Source organism: Meles meles, chromosome 5, assembly GCF_922984935.1.
Source record: "Meles meles chromosome 5, mMelMel3.1 paternal haplotype, whole genome shotgun sequence".
Taxonomy (NCBI): Eukaryota; Metazoa; Chordata; class Mammalia; order Carnivora; family Mustelidae; genus Meles; species Meles meles.
Window position 1 is genome coordinate 74531096 of NC_060070.1, and position 26465 is coordinate 74557560.

General features: G+C 36.6%; 1 protein-coding gene across 11 annotated transcripts in view; it reads left to right on the forward strand.

The window, feature by feature from the left end:
• Window positions 1–26465, forward strand: part of PTPRK (protein tyrosine phosphatase receptor type K) — a 567969-nt gene that overhangs the window by 535123 nt on the left and 6381 nt on the right. For 4 of the 11 annotated variants that reach the window (XM_046004500.1, XM_046004501.1, XM_046004504.1 and 1 more), the window contains 14 exons: window positions 457–468; window positions 2750–2934; window positions 4627–4714; window positions 5898–5974; window positions 6170–6187; window positions 8785–8821; window positions 10390–10487; window positions 10884–11000; window positions 16819–16973; window positions 19508–19643; window positions 19868–20017; window positions 20879–21052; window positions 24343–24474; window positions 24617–24742. In XM_046004500.1, coding sequence (XP_045860456.1) covers window positions 457–468; window positions 2750–2934; window positions 4627–4714; window positions 5898–5974; window positions 6170–6187; window positions 8785–8821; window positions 10390–10487; window positions 10884–11000; window positions 16819–16973; window positions 19508–19643; window positions 19868–20017; window positions 20879–21052; window positions 24343–24474; window positions 24617–24742 — 1505 coding nt within the window. Of the gene's footprint in view, window positions 1–456; window positions 469–1314; window positions 1591–2749; window positions 2935–4626; window positions 4715–5897; window positions 5975–6169; window positions 6188–8784; window positions 8822–10389; window positions 10488–10883; window positions 11001–16818; window positions 16974–19507; window positions 19644–19867; window positions 20018–20878; window positions 21053–24342; window positions 24475–24616; window positions 24743–26465 lie in introns of those variants that run through there. The other 7 variants (XM_046004502.1, XM_046004506.1, XM_046004505.1 and 4 more) reach the window with 4 other exon arrangements.

Here is a 26465-nt window from a genome sequence, read left to right on the forward strand (position 1 = left end):
GAAAATGAAATAATATATGTGAGTTTTACAAACTATAACATTTAAAAGATTATTGTAAGAACTTGCCCTGTGAAAAGGGATATTTATGTTTAAGGAAGGCTAAAGTTAACACAAAAGTCATAAAATCTATCCATAGACGCAATTGTTATGCATTTTATTGCATTTTGAAAGTCAAGCTGGTTGTTGTTTTTTTTTAAATATCTTTAAAAGCTAAATCTCATGAATCATATTAGTTGTAGAAATTATTTGTTGCATTTTTCATCATTCTTAGAATCATAGTGTTTATGGTTATTTTCACCCACTTGATTTTGTATTTGTGAAACAATTTTTGAGATCACTTCAAATATTGCTTAATATTAATACCTACATACTGATCTTAAAAACACTTCAAACTTTTCATATTGATTCATATTTTTGTGTTTTTTTTGTGTGTTTTACTGCTTCATTGGGTTAAAGTCCCTATAACTGGTAAGTGCATTGCAAAGAATTCTAGAAAACCTTTCCATCAAGAGTATACGGAGTTATTATTCTTAAATGTGTAATAAGGATAATGATTAGAACATGTACTCTCACTACTAGCGACATTATTAGGTGGTATAATGAGGTGGAAATGTATTGAGATTAATAATTCATATGTGATTATTTTAATGAATACTGCTCCTTGTATTAATGTGTTAAAGCTTAATGCAAAACAGAAAATACTCTCTATTTCATATTGCACATACCATGTAAGATTTGGAATATGAGTGAATTCTTTGTTTCTCACTGAGCCTTTTATAATTGTAAATATTCTGCTGCACCAGGAGGTACGATATGAGCTCTGGGGCTGCTCCACAGAGCCTGGGCTATCCTAGTCTGGCTTGGCTGATTACATTTTGTGTCTCTAACATTATCTGTCCTCTTTACTTCTCATCTTAAGCTGCATATTCTGTGACAGTGCCCAAATCAGTGGCTTCTTAGTTTAATTTTTATGTTAACCTTTATGTCAGTGTATTGATTGTAATATTGTAGCAAAGACAGATCAGTTGAGTGTAGTCTCATAGAAAGTAAAGGAAATTCATAAATCACGTTTGCTAACAAATGTTGGTGTGTAGAGGGGTGGGCAAAACCTGAGTTGGGTGGTTAGGTCACAAAAGAATCCACAAGGAGTTTTTTGGATTCCATGTGATATTTTTAGAAATAAATGCCCCCCCCCAAGAAAAAGAAAAAGCATTCAGCCTAACAAGGGAATATAAACTAAATGCAATCAAACTAAATTACAGACGCACACAAATCTGATTGTGGGGTTCTTTTTTTTTTTTTTCCTTTCTCCAGGAAGAAAAAATGTTTATCATGGGGACAACAATTCATTTTTTGCCATATCCTATTTGTAGAGTTGGTGATAGAACAGGCAAATGTACCAGCACTTGAAATATGTTTAACTGTTAATTAAATATCATTCTCTACAGTATGCATTATCATTAAAAACAAAAGTTCCCCTAAGAGTGTACTTTCTCTTCTGTTAATGAATATGGCAGTATAATGCTTTCCAAAGTAACACCCCTTAAAACATTTGTTTTTTTTTTTTTTTAAGTGGTAAGTTTAAATGTGGTAAATATAAGCATGCTTTTCCTCATTGTAATAATTAGTGCTGTGGTCATTAAAATAATATATATTCTTCATAGGTATAATGTTCTTGTTCATTTCTTCCTTATGACATAAAGAGACTTTAAAGTTTCATTTTCAACTAATAACACAATGGGGATGGGGCCTACACTTAAATGTGGGTGGTGAGGGATTCAGCTTATTTTAACGAATTTATTCACTGACATATTTATTGAGTGACTGCATTGCACTGGTCATTAGGAACAAAAAGACAGCTACAACTCTGTCTCTACACTTTAAATGTTCAGAGTTTAGTGAAAAGAAAGAGATCAGGAGACAAATGACTAAAATATAGAGTCAGAGAAAGGACACAAAGAACAGGAGGCCATGGGAGCGTAAAGCAGCAGCCGTGTGGCTCAACCATGATGGGTCAGGGAAGAATTCCAGAGGAAAAACCTACGCCTTTTGCCCAGAGACATACTGTAGTTTCTTTCACACAGTGGCCACAAAAGTCAAAATATATGCACAATAAAAACAACAACCATCATAATAAACCAAAAGTGTAGAGACTGAGTATAAACACATGCGTAACCTGACTGGCAGACATAGTGCGGCCAGGGGATGATTCTGGAGAAGACCCATGTTTCCCAGTCTGGACTGTGCTATGCTCAGCGGCCTCAGGTGGCAGAGTAGGCCCACGGAGAGCAGCCCTGTGGGGATGGGTTGCCTAGATGGGGTCTGTGAGCAAGGTTGGGATACAGTGGGGAAGGAGTTTGTTCAGTTTACCCACCAATGAAAACACCTCTCCAAGTTGACAACTTGATCTTCTGGCCCTACTCTATGCTGCTGGGACTGCAGATACAAGAAAAAGGAAGAACGCAGCAAAATCTTCCACTTAGACTTTCTGAAAGTGGATCAGCTGTCTACGTCTCACAGCATCTGTTATCTCACTGACCTAAATATAATATACTCTGACTTCTTAACTAGAGCTGATGTAAAAGGCTTGGTCTTTATAGGGAAGCCGCCCTAGATCTTTGCTAGATTTCTTTTTCTTCCCCCTGTTATCAGAAAAATCTTAAGTTCTTACAATCTTCTTTGCAAAGATACATATTAAACAAGATAACTTTGTCTTTTTTTTAATCTTCTGGAATCTGCAAACCACCAGATGAGAACCACAGTGCCACAGCAGAGTCCAGTCGTCTTCTAGATGTGCCTCGCTACCTCTGTGAGGGGACAGAATCCCCTTACCAGACGGGACAGCTGCACCCAGCCATCAGGGTTGCCGACTTACTGCAGCACATTAATCTCATGAAGACATCAGACAGCTATGGGTTCAAAGAGGAATATGAGGTGAAAGTTTCATTGTTATGTTAAATTTTATTTCTAATGATAAGAATAGAATTGGACTTCCCCTCCCCCCCTTTCCTGTCACAAGGAGGGGAATCTACTCTGTAGACTCTAATCTTGGGTCTCTGAGAATATCCTCAAATGTGTATGCAGGGAGAAGGGGGAGACAGAATTGAAAGAAAGGGCACTTTCTGGGTCAAAATTCACTTGAAGAACTCTTAAATGTTGGATTCCAGAATTGTACTGGGCTATTTAAAGACCCCTATGTTAGATCTTATCTTTCACCCCTGGAAAATCCATTAACAGGACCCTTTGAGTCCCAATGTATCATTACAGATTCAACCAGTTAAATGATGGAAGCAGGAGGTACTTCTCTGCCCCTTTGCTTGTTGGCCATCTACTGAGAAGTGGGGTTGATCTTTGTGTTCTAAATGTACTGCTTGTCACTCTTAGTTTTCTTTGTGGCTTATTGGTTGAAAGTGGCCAGGAAGAAAAACAGAGCACTGCAAATCTAGACAATTTTAAGAAGCCAAAAGAAGGATGTGGGAGATTCTTCTTCCAACTTGATTTCCCCTTCCTACTAAATCCAAAATACAAGTATAAGTCATACTGCCCAGGAAGTGGTTTAAACTGAACATCTGAATAAACATAACATAGCCAAAAGGACAAATTTCCTTTGCCACTTGGCACTTACTGAGAAGCGTGAGCCTCGGGCATAGAAGGAAGCTCTTCTACCGCCATACTCAAAACTACCGTGTACACACATTTAAAGTGAAAGAATCCAAGCAGTGCTTGACTTTGAAAGACCATCTAAAATGAGTTTGACTGCATGAAGAATCTTCTGAACTCTGTATTTTAATTGCAGATGGCTTGTATACCTCAGTTTGGGAGCAAATAAAATTAGCTGTGAATTTTGAAAGCTGGTTTTAGAGACACACCGGAAACACTGTGCTGTGGCCACAGAATAGTGCAAGGAATTATAAGATTCTGCCAGAGCTGGGTTTTTTTCTTCATTTCGTGTGTATTCCTGTGTACCTCACTTCAAAAACCGTTGATTCTTTGAAGACCCCATTTCCTGTGTTGAGCAAAGTTTAAGTGTTACTGCAAAAAGAAATCTATACCCATATTTCGAATTGCTGCATATGGTAATTAAATCAATCAGCAAATTCATCTGTTCCAATATCCTTGGATATGGGGACTCTTTTTAATCTTCATATGGTCCCTTGTTGTAGAGACTCAGTCCTTTTCATGATCTTCAAAGAAACTGAAATGTGATGTATTGCACATGATTTAATGAATAATTATGGGGGAAAACAGGTTTTCTTTTTCCTGTTACAAATGCTAAGAGAAAAACATTTGAAAGATACTCATTAAAGGTAGTTTTGACGTTTTGATGCTTTCTCTACTTCCATTTCTCAGAGTTGCAGCAATCTTAAATTTGAAATCATTTCAAGCTCCTTTTTTTTCCCCTAAAGTTGCTTTTTGTCCTCATTTTGAACTCAGTCCAATCCAAAATGAACAAGTAGGAGACCAACAAACAAGCTTTGAGATCTGAAAAGAGAAGTTGTTTACTCCTCTAGTACTCCCTTCCTCCCTGAGAAGAGTGGCTTTTATTATTTTGGTCTTTAGAACAGATAAACCTGATCCAGGAAAAGGAGTTAAATTCAGTCTTCTTCTTACTTTTTCTTTTCCCAGAGCTTCTTTGAAGGACAGTCCGCATCTTGGGATGTAGCTAAAAAAGATCAAAATAGAGCAAAAAATCGATATGGAAACATTATAGCATGTAAGTTCTCATACAGTTCTTGGTGAGTGTAAATATTGTGTGTAGAAGATAAATAATAGTGGCAAGTCCTCCTTACATGCTTTTAAACTTTAAGAAAAATCCCAGAGGGTGGCACATCTGTTTGTAAAGTGATCTATTTAATATTAAAGCAGCATTGGCTGTTGGCAGTGACTCTGAAGTTGTCGTCATCTTCATTAATTAAATTGACTCAGACTCTTCAGCCTGTGGAGATAACGTGCTGTTTGATGTTACGTTTGCATGTAAATGCATGGGGGTGTTATTGACAGCTGAGAATATCAGGATAATGAAAAAGGAAGGTCTTTTCAGTGACAAATTGCTGTAACGCTTCTACCAAACATTCAAGGTGAGAGTGTTATTCTTTCCATATAACCTTTATGTCTTCCTTGGAGCCAATGGCTGAACTCCTGCCACTCCGTGTTACTTGTCATTAGGGACTTCATTAAGTCTTCAGGGTGTTTGCCTGGGATAAATAAATTGGTTATCCTTGAAACCACAGGAGCGGTAAGGAAAGTAGCATAGCTTAGTTTGTGACTAGCTAGTGATATACTTGGCCCACTCAAATCTTACTTTAAATTATTTTAAAATATCTTCCAAATACATCAGAATTCAGTCTTGACTTTCAAGAAATAAGTAGTTGAGAGCAGAGATTCAAAATTCACTCTCTAGTTCTCCAGCTCATTCTCTGTACACAGCAGCAGGAATGGATCCCATCCATTTCAAACCATGTCTAAGAAGCAGAATTAGAAGTTACAACAAGTTCAGTCAGTTAGACAAATCCAATGATGATTCATCTGACATTCCCATGTTCCCTAAAAACCTACCAACTATGAAGATGCTAGTCCTTGAAGCTTTATTAACAGAATATTATAATAAGTAGGGAACTCACCAAAGCTCTTGTATGGAACACTGGGTGTTATACATAAACAATGAATCTTGGAACACCACATCAAAAACTAATGATGTATTTTATGGTGACTAACATAACACAATGAAAAAAGAGTTCTTGTATTCCTTTAAGGAAATTTGAATAGCCCTCTATTATGGAGAAGCTATCAACAACCCCTGAATTACTCTAACTTTCTACTGAGGAACAGAGGGGAAATTTAATAGCTTTATTTTGTTGTTGTTGTTGTTGTTTTATTTTGTTGTTTAAAAACCGTAGATGACCACTCCAGAGTAATTCTGCAACCTGTCGAGGATGATCCTTCATCAGATTACATTAATGCCAACTATATAGATGTAAGTATTTGTATAGTTCGGTGAGCCCAATTTGTTGGCTTATCCACCTGAATCTTTTTGCTTGTTATTGCCTATAAAGTGTTTGCTAGCTTTTTAAAATAAAGAACAAACTGTACACTTTTCCTTGTTCTACGTCCTAGTACTCACTGACGTTGTTGTGCTTTCTTTCACACCTGACTTTGGTTTGGGCTGTAGATTTGGCTGTACAGGGATGTAAGTACCACTATATGTAAATAACAGCACCCTATTATAAATCTTTACTATAACTACTCTTAATTACAGTTCTTACTAATGCTTAATACTAGTTACCTCTGCATGCTTCACCTAATTAGCCTCATACGGTATATCTATGTTCATTTTTTTGTAACTCCTTTACATGTGTGAAGATCTATTTTACCTCCTTCCCTTTGCTATGTTTAGAAAAACAGGACCATTTTTAGCTTTTGACAAGTTATGATGTACTCGAGTTTTATTTGTTGTTGATTTCTGTTTCTGGCTTTTATTCTTCCCCTTCCCTAAACATGTGAGAAGCTGGATAGTATGATGTGTATTAGTGTTTCTGAAATTTGACATTTGACATTTGACTTCTGATGTTAAAAATGGGTAGGAAGACTATTTTGTGGTGTGTGGTATTGGCTTGTTAAAGTATTAAAATTAATTAGGCAAAATCATTACTAAATTGCATTTGTAAAATACGCATATCACACATATATATCGAATCATGCAAACCAAAAAGCGGTTTTGGTCACAGATTTTCACTGTTACATTTTGGTTACAAGCATATCTATGTGCAAATTGTTGATTTAATGGAAAGTAGTTAGCAAATCAAAGACAAAATATTGTCAAGGAAGTAATAATACTACATTACGTGTAAGAAAGACAGGCTCATTTTTCATATTTCCTGGTTCAAAATCGTGCTGGGAATCTTGGTACTGTTGCTTCCCTTCTCTGTGCCTCAATTTCCTTCTCTCTACAGTGGGGATAATAATAGTATGAACCTCATCATTCTGTTATGAGAAATAAATAAAGTAATGCATGTTGAACATTCAGCACAAAATCTAGCACATACAAAGCACTCATAAAACATCAGCTATTTTTAAATAATTCAGTCCTTGGTGTGCTGAGATTAATCAGTTTAAGACTTGCACTAATTATAAGGCAAAAGGTAGAAGTATCAAATATTGCAGTATATATGATGTACACATTTATATTTCTATAAAACATACAAAAATTAGGCCCCGACTTTGTCTAATCTCCATAAATAGGCAATGACCTCTGTCACATTTATTAAGTTCATGTTTTGTAGTTATTTTGTGAACTGTCATCATTGATAGCTTTGAATTAATTAGTTTTATTACATACAGCCTCAGTATATTGGTAAAAATTTTATCATCATTTGACTCTTATTCAATATTTTAAATTTATCAGACATCTCAAAAGAGTAAGCTAATGGTCCATTCTTTAGAATAAAAAGTTCCAACAGTTTTGTGACAAATTTGTACTTGTTCTTACCTATTCAGTTTAACCTTGGATTTCTGCCAAGACATGTACACTGGAGCCTTGTTATAATACTACTTTATGGTTCATATGGTAAAACTGTGTTCTAAATGAGACTGTGTTGTTACCCAGTCGTTCTTTTAAGACCCCAGTGTATTTTGGCTGATTACAGCACAATTCCATAATGTTCCCTTTCCCGTTAGTTTATTACATTTAAGACTCTTCTGTAATTGGTAAATTTTTCATGAAAAACGGGAGATGAAATCCTTATAGAGCTTGGAAAAAATTTTTCCATGAAAAATTGTACTATTTGGTGTAAGAAGAGAAAACTTCCAAATTGGCATCAGTATCATGCTTAGGCTATTAAGTCTTAGATTGGAGATCTCAGTTTATGTGCATTAATATGCTCATCGAGTTGCCCACACCAGATGTGGACAAATTGTACCAGAGGCTTTTGCTAAAGTCCTTTGATAAATTCAAAACAAACCCAAAGCTTAACTCTATGATACCGTTAACAGTTGTGCTACTCATGATGTACCAGAATTCAAATCAATTAAAAGCAACTAACAACTTATTTCTTACCAGAAAATAATTTCTTTGTTGAAACAGTATTAAATATTTAACCATCTAAAGCTCTTGGCTTACTAAAAAGAAAAAAAGTGCTAAATTTTTTGTTCAGGATGAGATGCATTTTATTTAAAATTCTTCTTTCCCTATATATGTGTGTACCTGTAACTATGTGTGTGTAAACTAATATTATCAGCACACACAAAATAGTTTTGGCAGATTCCTGAACATATTATATACAGGAATATTCTCTAAAATAGCTCAGCAGGACTTTGACTGAATGCACACATGCATTGTCCAGCTCTAACATTGGAATGTTCTGTTATTTTTTTATGGTTCTAATATGTCGTTGTCCATTTGTAATGCAGTGTGTTGTACTTTTGGATGATAAGATGAGAATTAATATTTTTGAACACAACTTGCTAGAAGTGAATGACTAAAGATTAACATGAAGGCATAAACATTTTAGTAAAACCAAACAATATCTACGAGGTTATGCCCTAGCAAACAAAACTCAATTATGCAATACATATTCTAATCTGAGCCCTTAAAACATTTAATTTTTGTTTTATGTTTACCTTTCAGATAACCTAGGTTTGAGAAGTGAACTCTGAGTTCACTGCTCATTTCTGGACTTTTTACTATAACTTAATCTTAACAGGTGGTTGTCTTCATCTTTTTATGCCTTCATTCATTTATTTCTGATACTGATATAAAATGATAACCAATATGCTCTCCTATTTTAGGGTTACCAGAGACCAAGCCACTATATTGCAACTCAAGGTAAAACATGGCCTTTCTAAATGTTCTAGAGCAACCAAACTTGGTTATTCATCCATATGGGGTCGATTTGGGTTTGGGCATGGGGGTTGCGGTTTTTTTGCCATTTTATCTGACCTAACTGAAAAAAAAAAGATCAGATCATTTGAGTAAGACTACTCTTTATTCATTTGTATAATACAAATTGTTTTATCTGTGTAAAACACATAAATTAAAGCTTGCTTTGTTTTTTAATTAAAATAAAAGAGAAGCTGCTGATGTGTGGTCTGGGTTTTGGTATTCTGATGTCCCAGAGCACACTAGTCACTAGAGTTGGACACAGGAATACTCTTGATAAGAGCTAGAGAGGTCTTGGGGTGCCTGGGTGGCTCAGTGGGTTAAGCCGCTGCCTTCGGCTCAGGTCATGATCTCAGGGTCCTGGGATCGAGTCCCACATTGGGCTCTCTGCTCAGCAGGGAGCCTGCTTCCTTCTCTCTCTCTCTGCCTGCCTCTCTGCCTATTTGTGATCTCTCTCTCTCTCAAATAAATAAATAAATAATCTTTTAAAAAAAAAAAAAAAGAGCTAGAGAGGTCTTACCTTGTATAAGTGGCCTTTTTTGGGTTGGGGGGGGTGGTGGGTAGCAGGGTCTGTGGTCCTGGAATGGAGTATATCATCCAAGATTGATACTGTTATAATGAGATGTTAGACTGTCTTTCAGCAAGTTTTTTTTACAAGTCAAGACTGAGACAAAATGAAGGGCTAAAGGGAACTCCATCAAGTTCATTCTGTGTAGAAAATAAGAAAAAGGCAGAGGAATCTTGTTATAGTGGCATCCTGGGGAATGAGAGCCTCCTAAAGCACCTTTAGTTATCTCTCCAGATTGACCACTGGCCATCAGAAGAGAAACCTATATATCTATTTATTTCTTAGAAGAGGAAGGCAGGGCAAAAGCTCTGTTTGCTGTTTTGACAGAGATTATTTTCTGTGTATTCTCACATATCTTTGGATTAAAGATACTTGAATTATAAGCTCTTTAAAATCAAAAGATCATCCAAGGTGTACAATGTTTTAGGTTTGGTTGTGGCACTGAGCAGAGTATAACCCAGTAGACACTTTCGTAGTCTGGAGATGGTAATAGAAGGTTGGCATTTGTGCTTATATGTATGGATATTTCTTCATTAACCCTTAAACATGCACTGTTTTATAAATGATGTGGGTATATTTAATTGGTAATATGTGCTGTTTGGTTGATAGTGGAATAAGGCTTCCTATTTTTAACATGTATTTGAAGATACATCAAACTAATTTAGTGACAGGTATAAATATCCTAGAATCTAGTGATGTCTTCTTCATGAGAAGTATAGAAGGTAAATTGAAAAAAAAAAAAAAAGTTGTATATGCGTATGTTTTTGAATTTAGATACAAACTGAATTTAAGTAATTTCAGTGACATTTTGTATTAGACCTTTAATATTATTTTTTGGATTATTTAGTTTACTGTGATTTGTGCCTTATGTATACTTCTTACCACTTATTTCTTCTAACCACAAAATTTCTCTGATAACATAATATTCAAATTAATTTCTTCAAAGGCCCTGTTCATGAAACAGTATATGATTTCTGGAGAATGATCTGGCAAGAACAGTCTGCCTGCATTGTGATGGTTACAAATTTAGTTGAGGTTGGCCGGGTAAGACAAAAAAGATTTTTTTTCCTTGTTCACAAAACATGAGTGTAAGTTGAGTAGCCAAACCTAACAAACTTAAAATAACACTCACTATATTGTTTTAAATATTTGTATGCAGATCGTTTCAACGGAGTGCTCCTTGGCTGAGAAAATTATTTGATTTCTTATTGAGTAATGAAAGAAACTTTGATTTTATACTAGATTCTAATCGCATCATCAGGCTTGTATATTATAATAAGACTATACAACGTTTTTCTATTTATTGTGTAATAGACTCTTTCATCTCATATATAGTTTTTTTAACCATATTTTTATTATAACGTAAGGAGTTACCACTGGAATTAATCATTTTGGTTCATGTATATTCAAGCCCATGTATATACCCTTTGTGTCATTTAGGTTAAATGCTACAAGTATTGGCCTGATGATACTGAAGTTTATGGTGACTTCAAAGTAACTTGTGTGGAAATGGAGCCACTTGCTGAATATGTAGTTAGGACATTCACTCTAGAAAGGGTAAGTACCCTAAATTCTCTTTCTTTAAAATATGTTTATGGAAAATTTTTTTTTCTCATAAAGTCCCATCAAGATTTGTTTTGCTGATGCTATAAAATTCATTCATTCATTCATTCATTCATTCATTCCACAAATACTTATTCAAGTGCCAGTTATGTTTGTAAACCCCAGGATACACATTAAATACATAAATGATTTCTGTTTAGAAAGGTGGTCTAGAATCATGTGAAAAATCACAAAACTAGAACATCAGAGAAGAATCAATAGCATAAAAGAAAAAAGCCAAATATAACCCAAAAACCAACAGGAAAGAATAAGTAAGATCAAAAGGCTGGTTTCTTGAAAAGATCAGTAACCACTGTCAATTCTAAATGAGGGACAGTCAAAACTATGCAATCTTAGAAAACACAAAAAGGATATAACTATAGTTATACTTGGTATTGGAAAATAGGTAAAAATATTACATGTAAACTTGGAGACAGATTTTAGTCTAAATACCCTTATATTCTAGCAAACACTGATTTCTAAAAATTTGACCCAAGAAGACTTAGAAACCTGAGCAGATGATAGAAGAAAATAGAATCTTAAAATATATCATTGAAATTTCACTATGACTTTATAGTTTAAGGTTTCTTTAAGTTTTAAAAAATAGTTAATGCCTATGTTAATAAAACTATTTAGACCATAGACCGTTAAAACCAAATAAATATATTTTAAAAGCTAACATAACTGTGATAACAGAAACAGGTAAAGATGGCACTCTCTCAAGCTCTTCTCTCCTCTCTGTCTTTTTTTAAATCTCTTTCTCTCTCTCTCTCTCTACCCCCGCCCCTTCTCTCTCTCTCTGTGTGCACAAGAGCTTTGCGGGCCAATTTCATTCAAGAACATGCTTGAAAAAAACTTCAGAATAAAATACTGAAAATTTGAAGCCCAGCTGTGAATTAAGAAAATGTCACAACATGATCTATAATGACTATTTTCTAGGAATGCAAGGATATTACACCTGTGGTAGGAAATCTAGCCAAACATTTCATCGCATCTTTGTCAAAAGACCAAAAACATATGGTTTTATTAATAGATACTGTAATATACTTATTTTTGCTTAAAAGACATTTATAGAAATAATCTATAATAGGAAAATAAGGAGGCTATTTAAGCATTATAAAGGTGATTCAACAGTAACTAATAGCATGCATATTAAGGAGTGAAAATCCTAAAGGTATGGCTATGTAATCAGGAGTGTGATGTGGATTATCGGTCTCACTAGTATTCAAAATTGGGGGAAGTTCTAGTAAATGAAATGAGACAACTAAAGGAATAAATTGCTTAACTATTAGAAAAGATAAGACTATTTTAACAAGAAATGATTTTATACCAAGAAAACTAGAAATATTTTAAAATGGAACTACTAATCATTGAAGTGGCTAATTCAAGATAAATATTCATAAATGATAGCTTTTCTGTATATTAGCAGTAAACAGTAGTAGACATTAAAAAATCTCTTTCACGGTAATAAAAAAATTCTAAAGTATCTAGGAATAGATTCAACAAAGATAGAAGTCCTAAGTGACTAAATCCTCAAAAGTGTATTAAAGGACGTAAAATATGATGTGAATCAATAAGTAGAGACACGCACTATGGCCCAGAATGGGAATGTTTTACGTTCATACCACTTTCTGTAGTTAATGTCATACTAATTAGAACATCACTGGATTTTTATTTTTAATCTGTCTTATTATTTAAAACTGTAAAAGAGTAGTTTGGGGGTTGTTTGTTTTAAATCACATATTTGAAAATGACTCAGGAAGATTTAAATAGAAAGAGCAGTAAAGGAACGTGCCTCACCAGATACTAAAAAGAACTTTTAACTGAAGTTTACTAAAAAGAGCAAGACCCTTATGGCAAGCACCTCCAGTGGTGGATTAATATGGAGGAGGTAAGGTAATTGTCTGAAATCAGGTCTTGGAAAAATTTATGATCTTACTCACTGGAGTTGACTTGAAAAGTAGTAAAGAAAGTGATTTTTCGGGACATCTGGGTGGCTCAGTGGGTTAGGCCTATGCCTTCAGCTCAGGTCATGGTCTCGGGGCCCTGGGATTGAAACCCACATCGGGCTCTCCTCTCGGCAGGGAGTCTGCTTCCCACTCTCTCTCTGCCTGCCTCTCTGCCTACTTGTGATCTCTCTCTCTGTCAAATAAATAAATAGAATCTTTAAAAGAAAAAGAAAAAGAAAAAAAAGGTGATTTTTCCATTCATGATTCCATGAGAGTGTTTATCATTGTCATTATTATAATTATCTGTTGAGCGCCGCTTTGTATAGGGTATTGTGTAGGAATTGGAACTAGAAAGAATAGTAAGACCTGATCACTGGCTTCCAAGTTTTTGGTGCTATTGGTTATCTATCCATATAGGACAGAATCTAACCTTTCTCAATTTGGTTCATTTATTTCCTGACATTTTTCTCACTGTTCTGATTGAACAAGTGAGATGGAGATATCACAGATAGCTCACAGAGCCATTGGCATTATATAGATTATTGTGGGGTTACAAATGTGGATTCTTAAAAATAAATTCCGTAGCATTCTATCTATGCTCTCTGAGCTGCGCTAACACAATCTACAGGCTGCTTTAACCAAAGGGTAAAAGCTTTGAAGTGCTCATTGAAAATTCTATCAAATTAACCCAATAGGAAAGAGACATAACAGTAATAGTTCCCTTTTTTTTTTCACTTTTTAAAAATTTCTTTTCAGCATAACAGTATTCATTGTTTTTGCACCACACCCAGTGCTCCATGCAATAGGTGCCCTCCCAATTACCCACCACCTGGTTCCCCAACCTCCCACCCCCCGCCCCTTCAAAACCCTCAGGTTGTTTTTCAGAGTCCATAGTCTCTCATGGTTCATCTCCCCTTCCAATTTCTCTCAACTCCCTTCTCCTTTCCATCTCCCCATGTCCTCCATGTTATTTGTTATGCTCCACAAATAAGTGAGACCATATGATACTTGACTCTCTCTGCTTGACTTATTCCACTCAGCATAATCTCTTCCAGTCCCGTCTGTGTTGCTACAAAAGTTGGGTATTCATCCTTTCTGATGGAGGCATAATACTCCATCGTGTATATGGACCACATCTTCCTTATCCATTCATCCATTGAAGGGCATCTCGGTTCTTTCCACAGTTTGGCAACCGTGGCCATTGCTGCTATAAACATTGGGGTTCAGATGGCCCTTCTTTTCACTACATCTGTATCTTTGGGGTAAATACCCAGTAGTGCAATTTCAGGGTCATAGGGAAGCTCTATCTTTAATTTCTTGAGGAATCTCCACACTGTTCTCCAAAGTGGCTGCACCAACTTGCATTCCCACCAAGAGTGTAAGAGGGTTCCCCTTTCTCCACATCCTCTCCAACACACGTTGTTTCCTATCTTGCTAATTTTGGCCATTCTAACTGGTGTAAGGTGATATCTCAATGTGGTTTTAATTTGAGTCTCCCTGATGGCTAGTGATGATGAGCATTTTTTCACGTGTCTGATAGCCATTTGTATGACTTCATTGGAGAAGTGTCTGTTCATATATTCTACCCATTTTTTGATATGATTATCTGTTTTGTGTGTGTTGAGTTTGAGAAGTTCTTTATAGATCCTAGATATCAACCTTTTGTCTGTACTGTCATTTGCAAATGTCTTCTCCCATTCCGTGGGTTGCCTTTTTGTTTTGTTGACTCTTTCCTTTGCTGTGCAGAAGCTTTTGATCTTGATGAAGTCCCAAAAGTTCATTTTCGCTTTTGTTTCCTTTGCCTTTGGAGACATATCTTGAAAGAAGTTGCTGTGGCTAATATCGAAGAGGTTACTGCCCATGTTCTCCTCTAGGATTCTGATGGATTCCTGTCTCACGTTGAGGTCTTTTATCCATTTCGAGTTTATCTTTGTGTACGGTGTAAGAGAATGGTCGAATTTCATTCTTCTACATATAGCTGTCCAGTTTTCCCAGCACATTTATTGAAGAGACTGTCTTTTTTCCACTGTATATTTTTTCCTGTTTTGTCGAAGATTTTTTGACCATAGAGTTGTGGGTCCATATCTGGGCCCTCTACTCTGTTCCATTGGTCTGTGTTGTGTGTTTTTATGCCAGTACCACGCTGTCTTGGTGATCACAGCTTTGTAGTAAAGCTTGAAATCAGGTAACGTGATGCTGCCAGTTTTGTTTTTGTTTTTCAACATTTCCTTAGCAATTCGGGGTCTCTTCTGATTCCATACAAATTTTAGGATTATTTGCTCCAGCTCTTTGAAAAATACTGGTGGAATTTTGATCGGAATGGCATTAAAAGTATAGATTGCTCTAGGCAGTATAGACATTTTAACAATGTTTATTCTTCCGATCCAAGAGCATGGAATGGTCTTCCATCTTTTTGTGTCTTCTTCAATTTCTTTCATGACTGTTCTGTAGTTCCTCGAGTACAGATCCTTTACCTCTTTGGTTAGGTTTATGCCCAGGTATCTTACGGTTCTTGGTGCTAAAGTACATGGAATCGATTCTCTAATTTCCCTTTCTGTATTTTCATTGTTAGTGTATAAGAAAGCCACTGATTTCTGTACATTGACTTTGTATCCTGCCACGTTACTGAATTGCTGTATGAGTTCTAGTAGTTTGGGGGTGGAGTCTTTGGGGTTTTCCATATAAAGAATCATGTCATCTGCGAAGAGAGTTTGACTTCTTTCTTGCCAATTTGGATACCTTTTATTTCTCTTTGTTGTCTGATTGCCGTTGCTAGGACTTCTAATACTATGTTGAACAAGAGTGGTGAGAGTGGGCATCCTTGTCGTGTTCCTGATCTCAACAGGAAGGCTGCAAGCTTTTTCCCATTGAGGATGATATTTGCTGTGGGTCTTTCATAGATAGATTTTTATGAAGTTCAGGAATGTTCCCTCTGTCCCTATACTTTGAAGCGTTTTAATCAGGAACGGATGCTGGATTTTGTCAGATGCTTTTTCTGCATCAATTGAGAGGACCATGTGGTTCTTCTCTCTTCTCTTATTGATTTGTTCTATCACATTGGTTGATTTGCAAATGTTGAACCATCCTTGTAACCCAGGGATGAATCCCACCTGGTCATGGTGGATAATCTTTTGAATGTGCTGCTGGATCCTGTTTGCTAGGATCTTGTTGAGAATCTTAGCACCCATACTCGTGATGGTTCCCTTTTATTTTGTATTTTTGTTACTATAAATAATATTTGGTGCTGCATTATTTCACAGAATTAGGAAAAATCATTTGCCTAAAGAAGTTTAGCCAGCTCTTTTTACAAAAGAATCTAAAGTAGTTCTGTCCTGGAAAATCCCTGCATGCTGGGCTTCAAAACCATTTTCAACATGGATAAGCAAGGCATTAAAATCTTTTTGAGGTGAGAAGCGAGAAAGTTGCTTTTATGCACCACTTGAAAACTCAGTGCCTCGGGTCCAGAGGGCAGCGTTTTAGCTTTCCCATTTTTTTTTTCCTTTTCTCCTAATAATTTTATGTGTTGTCATTCCAAGTAAGGAACAAACTGTCAAGGTAAATAAAAATTTACACGGAGTTACAGAACTGAGCAAGACTTCTAATTTTCTTTCTTTGGCAGGTGTCTGACAATAAGGTAAGCTCCCCAACCATGTCAGGCCAGCATTCTTTTTCAGAAAAATCCTGATCTTTGATAGATTCTTTGTTTTTTTGTTGTTTTGTTTTTGTTTTTGTTTTCCATTGGCAGCCAGGTCTAGTGCCTGTGGTTGGTGTTGAATGGCTTTCTTTGGGCACTTTTGAACACGCTTGTTTACATGTTTGCACAGAGGGGCTACAATGAGATCCGCGAAGTGAAACAGTTCCATTTCACCGGCTGGCCTGACCACGGAGTACCTTACCATGCCACAGGGCTCCTTTCCTTCATCCGGCGAGTGAAGTTCTCCAACCCTCCCAGTGCCGGCCCCATCGTTGTGCACTGCAGGTGAGTACTGGACCGGACACTCTGGACTGTATACGGCCAGCTTCTTTATAGTGGGAAGACAAGGCCTTCAAGCATAGAACTAGTGCATGCTTATAAGGTTCCGGTTTATGATATTACGGGTAAGGTTTAAAAAAAAAAAGTTAGCTCAAAGGAGGATATAAAATAAAAACTTAAAAAATAAATACATTCATCCTAATATGTGTAGTGTTGTTCACAAATGGGAGTGTGGAATCTCTGTGTTTTAGTGGCAACATCTGTGTCTGGGTTTTTTGTGTCTTTTTTTTATCACTTTTGCAAATCCCATATTGTATGGAATGGGAGGTTAAAATACAGATTTCTTGCCAATCTAGTAAATTCCCAATAGAAGCCCAGCTTTTAAAACTAAATTTGAGGCATACAGAGTTACTAAATGGCCTAAATTGCAAGAATTTGTGCTATAAAACAGCTATTTAAGAATTTAAAAAAAAAAAAAAAGCCATCCATCAGAGGACCTTGAAAACTACATCAGTGAGAGCCAGCAAATATATGCCAGAAAAATGTGAACACTATATCCAGGCTTCCTTCTGATTAGAAACTTCTCTTAAAACAAGCATTCAGAGACACTAAAAGCAAATTACATGGCCTCATTTGGAGATGGGAACAGAAAAGTATGTACTTAATCTGAAAAGCTTTTCCTAAATGCTGCACACCATTCTCAAATGCTGTCCCCTCCAAGCAACATAATAGGTTGTACTTAAGCTTTTTTTTTTTTTTTTTTCCTGAAAATCCGATCTATTCAGAATTTAAATGACCATGTATGGAAGAGGGAGAACAGCCCAGAGAATGACATAAAAATAAGGGATCCCATAAGGATCAGATACTGTGTACCCTGAAAAAAAATCTTCAATTCAACCCTCCTCAGGAAATCTGATGTACTCTTCAATTACCTTCCTGTCTCAAACCCTGGTAACAGTGATTGAGAAGATGGTAGGCAAAGGGAGAAGAAAAAAGAAAAAGAAAAAGAGAGAGATACCCACAATATCTTTTAATTAAATTTCTTAAAGAACAGTGTATTTGAGAGAAGTGACTAAATCTGGACAACAAAGTATAATGTTAATAGCCCCTCTATGCATTAGAAAATGAGATAAATAGGTTTTCAATTCAGGAGTGTCTTGACTTATCATAGAGGTTTACTTCCCTATGAATTGCCTGCTTCAGAAGTGCTCCAAGATTCTCAGATACTTCTTAAACAGAAGTGTCATTTTTCACTTTTACTCAGGTATCCATGAATATACAAAAAAGAGGAGGCTGACTACCAAGTGAAATCCCACCCACCCCCGCCAAATCCCAACTATATCTTGTTTGCACCACCGATTTTCGTGCCTGAGTGGCTCAGTTGGTTAAGCATCTGCCTCTTGATTTCAGCTCAGGTCGTGATCTCAGGATCCTGAGATTGACCCCCACGTTGGGCTCCCTTCACCAGGGAGTCTCTGAGATTCTCTCTCTCCCTCTGCCCCTCCCCATCACACTCTCTGTCTATAAAATAATCAAATCTTTTTTAAAAATTGAAGAAACATTTCCAAAAGATAAAATAATCAGTAGTATATTAAGATTCAGTGACTGAATTGAATACAGTAAGATAGTGGCTGTCTTTGTGACCTGTTAAGAATTATATTCTATACCTAACTATTCATTTTCATTTTTCCTTCAGATCACCATTCAAATATTCAAATATTCTTTCTCCTATTGGTCTCCTCCCTGTTGATAACCATTTCCCTCCCCACCCTCATGATTAACACTTCCTCTGATTTTTTTTTTTAATATTTTATTTATTTGACAGAGAGAAATCACAACTAGTCAGAGAGTCAGGCAGAGAGAGAGGAGGAAGCAGGCTCCCTGCAAAGCAGAGAGCCCGATGTGGGGCTCGATCCCAGGACCCTGGGATCATGACCTGAGCCGAAGGCAGAGGCTTTAACCCACTGAGCCACCCAGGCATCCCACACTTCCTCTGAATTTTGACTCCTCAGATTTCCCAGTAAAAGTTTTGGAATTTTTTTTTTTTTTTTTTTTTTTTTTGCCTTGGTATATACAAGAGTCTGTCAGACCGAAACAGTAAGCCAGCATTCTTGCATTTTGCCAGAGGACGCACAAGTATATGAGTAAGAGTATTTCTGAGGTGAAATTTTAAAGCCCAAATGCACCCCTTTGTCACTTCTATGAGCTTGAAATCATGTGCCCTGGATTGCCAGAGAATGAAGACTTTATGAGAGCTATGGAACTTGAACAACATACGTACATTATTTTTAAAACACAATTTGATATCCAGAGTCTATCATTTTAATTTCAAACTCCTGCTCCCGTCTTCATTTTGCACCAAAACAAATACTCTACCTGAAGTTATTTGTACATGAAATAAGTGTTTATATAACACATACAAATTACATCTTGCAGTTTGTTGAATCAATTTGATTCCAACTGACAGTCGAAAAGAATATTTAATAAGATTACAAGAACGTAAATCTTGCACTTCTTCAGATTCGTTTAATTTGTTTCAGTGCTGGTGCTGGACGAACTGGCTGTTACATTGTGATCGACATCATGCTGGACATGGCTGAAAGAGAGGGTGTTGTGGACATCTACAACTGTGTCAAAGCCTTAAGATCTCGTCGTATCAATATGGTCCAGACAGAGGTATGTTGCTTGTGATCTCTAATGACCTCTTTTTGGTTGTTGTTGGTTTCCAACATTTATCAAAAACAGTAAATGTTTTTCACATAGAATCAGTATTACCTCATCAAGTCATATAGGAAAATATTGATATCATTAGTAATGTTTCTATATAGAGAAAATTCTCTGTATCCTCTACCTTTGATGACAGAGGATTTTTATTAAAATAGTTTTTTTTTCTTTCTTAGGAACAGTACATTTTTATTCATGATGCCATTCTAGAAGCCTGTTTATGTGGAGAAACTGCCATACCTGTCTGCGAATTTAAAGCTGCATATTTTGATATGATTAGAATAGACTCTCAGACTAACTCTTCACATCTCAAAGATGAATTCCAGGTATTTACTTATTTCTAGAGTTTCTTTTATGAGCAACTTATTACAGTGTGTTCTGTGCATTATTAATTCCTCTAAGGAAGGTCTTTTATGTCAAATTGATCATTTTTGACCCTATTTTAATTATAATATCTATCTCTTTCATTTTACATATTATGGAGTCATTTTTGTAGTAATGAGCTCATATCTGCTGTCTCTGAAATGAGTTCAGACTCAGGGAGGGGTATGGACAAAGGTATCATAAAAGTCAAACTTGGTGATTTGTGTGTATTTATATGCAGTCATATGGATTTTAACCTGTGTCACTCACAATGTGAAATCAAGCATATTAATAATAATAGCTGAAGTTTGTACTAAACATTGTCCCTATATAACCCCAAGTGTTTCTACTGCCCTTAAGACATCCCTGAAGGTGTGTGAATGTGAAGTCAAGAGTAGCTCTGGACACCTCATACTTTGATCCTTTGTGCAGTGCTCTTTCTAGCATGTTACAGCCTGTCTTCAAATACGGCATGGCAAAACATTACTACAAATGATAGTTTCCAACTTTGATGATGGGTCATCATTATGGCCCACTCTAACTCTGTTTTCTTTGGTTAGACACTGCATTTTGTAGGTAGCAATGGTTTTCAGCTTCCCTTTTCCTTTTAGGAAACACAGTGAACAATGTGTGTATTGTTTCTTTGTCACTTCTCAGGCTTCATTAGCTTTAACTACAAAGTCTATCAGCCTGTCATCATGGCAAATGCTATTGGCTTGTACAGATCCTTCACTTTGTACTTGGCCTCCCAGATCCTAGATGGATCTGCCTTGTGCTATTAAATGGGTCACTTGGTTTTAACCTATGGTCCCTTTTCTTTTTAGACTTTAAATTCAGTCACCCCTCGACTACAAGCTGAAGACTGCAGTATAGCGTGCCTGCCAAGGAATCATGACAAGAATCGTTTTATGGACATGCTGCCACCTGACAGATGTCTGCCTTTTTTAATTACAATTGATGGGGAGAGTAGTAACTACATCAATGCTGCTCTTATGGACGTAAGAGACTGCCGTCTTTGTTAGGATAAAGTGTCGTGAAAAGCTACGTAATGTGACGAACACTGGCTTGTTTTCTTTTCAAGAAAATTAAAAGGGCCTAGAAAGGAAAATTGGAAATTTTCATTGAAATACAAGTTTCTCTCGGAGAATGATTTTGAATTCTCCCTACAGGGATTCTTAGGAACTATAATATTATGATATTCTGTACAGGAAATACCTACATGGAAATATTTTTCATCTCAATTATTTTCAGAAAAGAAAATCATGCTCGTGTATTGTTAAGTGAGGAATGAATCTTTTTAAACCACATAATCACATAATGCCTTATCTTATAGAAGTTGTGTTAATTTGGGAAATCTTTATCTCTGACATTTAAAGTTCCAGTAATTTATGGCTAACTTATTTTTATCAGCCAGTAATTAATAGAGATCCTTTATAAACAGCTAGGAAAGCATCAAAGATATCTGTTAATACGTCCATCATTAATGAAAGAACTGTCTTGCCCCACTCCAGCCATCACAAAGTATAAAAGGTAGCGTACTTCCTTAGGAGGTTAGCTTCTCATAGACAGAACAACACGGAGAGAGAGTTTTAAGTCAGTCCTTGGCTACCTTGCTGGGTTACCATGGAAAGAAGTAAAAGGCTCTCCTGGTTCAGAATCCTTTTAAACAGCTCATCATCTTCATTTATAAACTTTTCTAGGTTTTGCCTTTTCATATGTGGAACCATAGCCAGGAGAAATTAGAAGTCAGGGGCCATTCCTGTGTGACTAATAATTATACTTTCTGCAATATTACTCCTATTGCATTTTCCCAAATTAGCTTCTGATACTAAAGACTTAGAAAGGCTACTTTCTACTTCTGATACCAGTCTTTTAGTCAGTTATTTTGCTCCTTTTATGCTGCAGAGCAGAATAGTCTAAAGACAAGCTCAAGTGAAAAGTTCTGACCATTAATCATATCCACTGAAATCACACTGGGTCCTCACTGTATCTTTTCTTCCCATTTTAATTGTCTGGAAAGACAAATACACTAAATACAGAGAAAACACACAAGATCTTTTTGTTTCTGAGTCTAGTTTTGGAATTTTAAAAGACTGTGTGGAAAAGGGAAGGAGAAAATACCATTAGGAAAGAGATTGATGAGGTGTATGTTTGAGGCATTTTTTCTCTTTGGCATCGATCGCTGTCAAATTTTTCTTCATTTCCAGGTTGCTTTCTAGTCAATATGAAGACTGAAACTTGTTCTCTACCTCTTTCTACTCTCTGCTTAATTCCTTATGATTTAACATAGATATATTTCATAATTGAGACCATCCACTAGATTCAATAGTATAGTTGGGGGCCTCAGAAAAGTTAGGTTTGGTTTGTCTTATAAGAACAAGGTTCACTGATCAGCACTCCCCGCTCCCCTTGTCCTCTAGCAACGTCCTCAGTGTTATACACCCTTGTGCCATGATTGTAAAGAGTTCGGAGGTAAGGCCGAGGATTCTGTGATTTCAAAGCCTCAGATGTGCTCCTGTCCTTACAGAGGAAGGATCTAGGAAAGCAACTCTATCCTCTCACATCATCTTATCCATCTCCCCTCCCCTGTGACTCAAAACCTGAATAAAGAGCTCACCTTCCCATGGAACAGACATATGATTAGAAGGAAGTTTTACTTATTTCTCCTGACCCTTTTTGATGAGCCTTCAGTATTCATTCTTTCTGCACAACACCCAGTGCTCCATGCAAAACGTGCCCTCCCCATTACCCACCACCTGTTCCCCCAGCCTCCCACCCCTGACCCTTCAAAACCCTCAGGTTGCCCCAACCTCCCACCCCTGACCCTTCAAAACCCTCAGGTTGTTTTTCAGAGTCCATAGTCTCTTATGGTTCGCCTCCCCTCCCCAATGTCCATAGCCCGCTCCCCCTCTCCCAATCCCACCTCCCCCCAGCAACCCCGTTTGTTTTGTGAGATTAAGAGTCATTTATGGTTTGTCTCCCTCCCAATCCCATCTTGTTTCATTTATTCTTCTCCTGACCCTTTTTGATGAGCCTTCATACCTTTCTTAGGAGACACTCACCTCAGGTGCAGGTGTAACTCTGTGAGGCCTGAGGTCATTCAGAAGCAGCCATTTGAACTGTCAGCACTCGGATTTATCCCACAGTCTTCCATGGAGTTAAATGCCATGGTTAGCAGTATTTCCCAAATGGCGATATAATCAATGTTTGGGAATCTGGTTCTACACTAACATTTAAGACACTTGAAAGATTTAAGGAGTTATGTGGTAAAAGTGAGTTAGGGGATCACTGACAATTTTTATCCACATGAAGGAAATCTGTCTACTTCTCGTTGTTGTTTTTTTAATAAACTATTTAATACATAGAAATACAGATCATTCATCTGCAGAATGACAGGTTGCCCAGGTCCGATGAGCATACCCTCTTCTTCTGGGTAGAGATAATGTGTCATGTCCCAGTCAGGGGGCACTTCGTAAAAAAGGAGCCATTCCCTTACGGTGGAGGGAATACACTTCACCAAGAAGTGCATTTTAGTTTAAGAAAAATCTTAAGTGATTGAAACTGTCATTCTGACCATTAATATGCATTAGAAATGTCCAGGAAACTGGGATGGTCCTGCAAGATGAGCAGAATGTGCTGATAATATCCATATAATATAAAAGCACACAAGTTTGAAGCATATGTGGTTTTTCTTATTTGAAATGGAAGAGAACCCAGCAGTTTTATATATACACACACACACATATGTGAAATATATAAGTATATAATACATATAAAATATACAATATATGAAATATATAAAAATACACAGATAAATATATATAATAGATGTATATGTTGATAGATTTTGATGGGTGGATAGATACATGCAGATGGATGTACACATACACCGGGGAATTTTGTGCCTTCAGCCTCTCAGATTGATTAGCTTTGAAAATCTGAAAGAGCCCATGGGATGGGTACCTCATGGAGGATCTTAACCTTAAGAAGTTCTTGAGTTTCTTCTTTTGTTTTTGTCCTATGTTTACTTTTCTCAACAAAATAAAACTTAAAGTCTTAACTTGAATTGCTGCTGAGACTTTGAAGTCCTGCCATCAGATCGACACATACTAGCTCCAGTACATTCCAGCAGCCCACATCTGTTATTCTATGGCTTACATAGCGTCTGCCTCCCTCTCCACGTGGAGCTGCTCACCTGGCCCTACACGGAAATGTTTTGAATTGGCTTGTACAACTGATCATTCAGTTTAAATTCTTATGTTTTCCCACTTCCCTTGTTTCTTCACAGAGTTACAGGCAACCAGCTGCTTTCATCGTCACACAATACCCTCTGCCGAACACTGTGAAAGACTTCTGGAGATTAGTGTATGATTATGGCTGTACCTCCATCGTGATGTTGAATGAAGTCGACTTATCCCAGGTCAGTGGCTATGAGTTGCTTTTGTGTAGTCACAGACAACTTAATAAAGTAGTAATGAAAGTTAAAGTCCACTTCATACTACCCTCAATAGAGAAAAATAATGCTCATTTTTTTTTTTTCCTCCCAAACATTCATCATCTAGGGCTGCCCTCAGTACTGGCCAGAGGAAGGGATGTTAAGATACGGCCCTATCCAAGTGGAATGTATGTCTTGTTCAATGGATTGTGATGTGATAAACCGGATTTTTAGGATATGCAATCTAACAAGAGTAAGTCCTTAATATTTTACCTGAGCTGATCAAGAGCAACTGATCATAACCATGCTGGGGCACAATTCCAAGCAGACAGGAGTCTGGTGTTGGAACCAAGAAGAGTGGAACTAAGGTGTTGCATAATCAGTTCCAAAGCTAGTAATCATCTTATATCTTAGTATTAGAAGAAAAATACATTCTAAAAATAGGAAAGCAGAATGCAGGAAGCTGGGTTTCCTGGTCAGTTACTTAGTTTATTACATCTGGAAACTAAAATCAGATGCACTAACTCAACTGAGTTCGATGGTCTGAGCCTGGTCTCTGCATATATGTAGACTTTGGTCAAGGTCAACTACATGTGATACTAGTATTGATACCCAGCCCAGAAAAGGCATATAATTGAAAAATAAAGATATAATAATGATGATGATGAATAAAAAGCTTTACCTCAGGAGGAAGGGATATGTCAGATCAGCCATTATAGACAGGTTCCATGTCACTATTGCATATAAGGGAGAACCCCACACGTGAGGAGAAAAGGTAAATCACAGCCACCATTGATTCCCCTTCTACCTATAATTTCATCTCCCTATACATATCAGTATCTGGCTCTGCCCAGATTTGTAGAACCAGCACTGGTACCACTTTTCCCAGGAGCAAAGCAGCAGCTGTGTTTAGAAATCTTTCTTTCCTTGAGTCTTCATATATTTTACACTAAAAGACAAATTAAGTCTAGGGTCTCTCCTCAAAAAAAAAAAAAAAAACTAATAAAAACTGTTTAGATTGTGTAACCAAATAACAAGCAGAATTTGAAAAGAAATCGTTAGTAACTTCCATGAGATTACTCTCTTTTTAAAGAGAATTACTCTGTTTTTAGCTCAACAGCTTTACATATGTGTATTATTTTAAGTGTGTAATTCAGATTGTCATGTTTCAGTGTTTTCATATCGAAATAGCTATATGTGTTTCTGGTTAATAAGGCTATATGTATAACTATAAGCAGAGGATGTAGTCCTCGCCAATTCTGTCGCTCATTTCAGTGGAAAAAAAAGATAACTTCAAATCATGTCATAATATTCATGCATATCTTAGATGTTAATTTAAATGGAGTCTCATTATGTCTGCACATCTGTTCCATTATGGTTCTAGTAATATTTTCGCTGAGAAACCATAGCTGCTAAACTAAGAAAGTAAGACTTGTCTTTTTATTGAGCTGTTTGTGTGAAGAATATTCTAAGGATGGAAACTGAAATCTGTCTTTTTGTCAGCGTATTTGTTTATTTATCTTCCTCTATGTTTGGTGTTCTGGTTCTTACTAGTGCTTAATTTTTTTTTTCTATTCCCAGTCTCACTTAATATCATGTACTTCATGAGATCTTTAATATGCACCAATGAGAAGTTGGGGTACTGTACTAGTAGGTCCTTGTGATGTGTGAGCCCTTGCCATATGGAAATTCAGATCTGATGCCTTATGATACAGTTTACTCATGTATTGCAAATTCTTTCTTACATTTTCATATGGGGCTTAATGTTTTGCTTCATTCACTCAACAGTACTATTCTTTCGATACAGTATTTTGCTAGGTTCTAGCAATATAGAGTTTAGGGGAGAAAGAAAGAGATTTCTTCATCCTTAAAGAATTCATATTTTATCAGGGAAGACAAGCACTGAACAACTCATTCTATAATCATTTATTTACAAATATGAGAAATTTTAGACAAAAGACAAAATCCAGAATGTC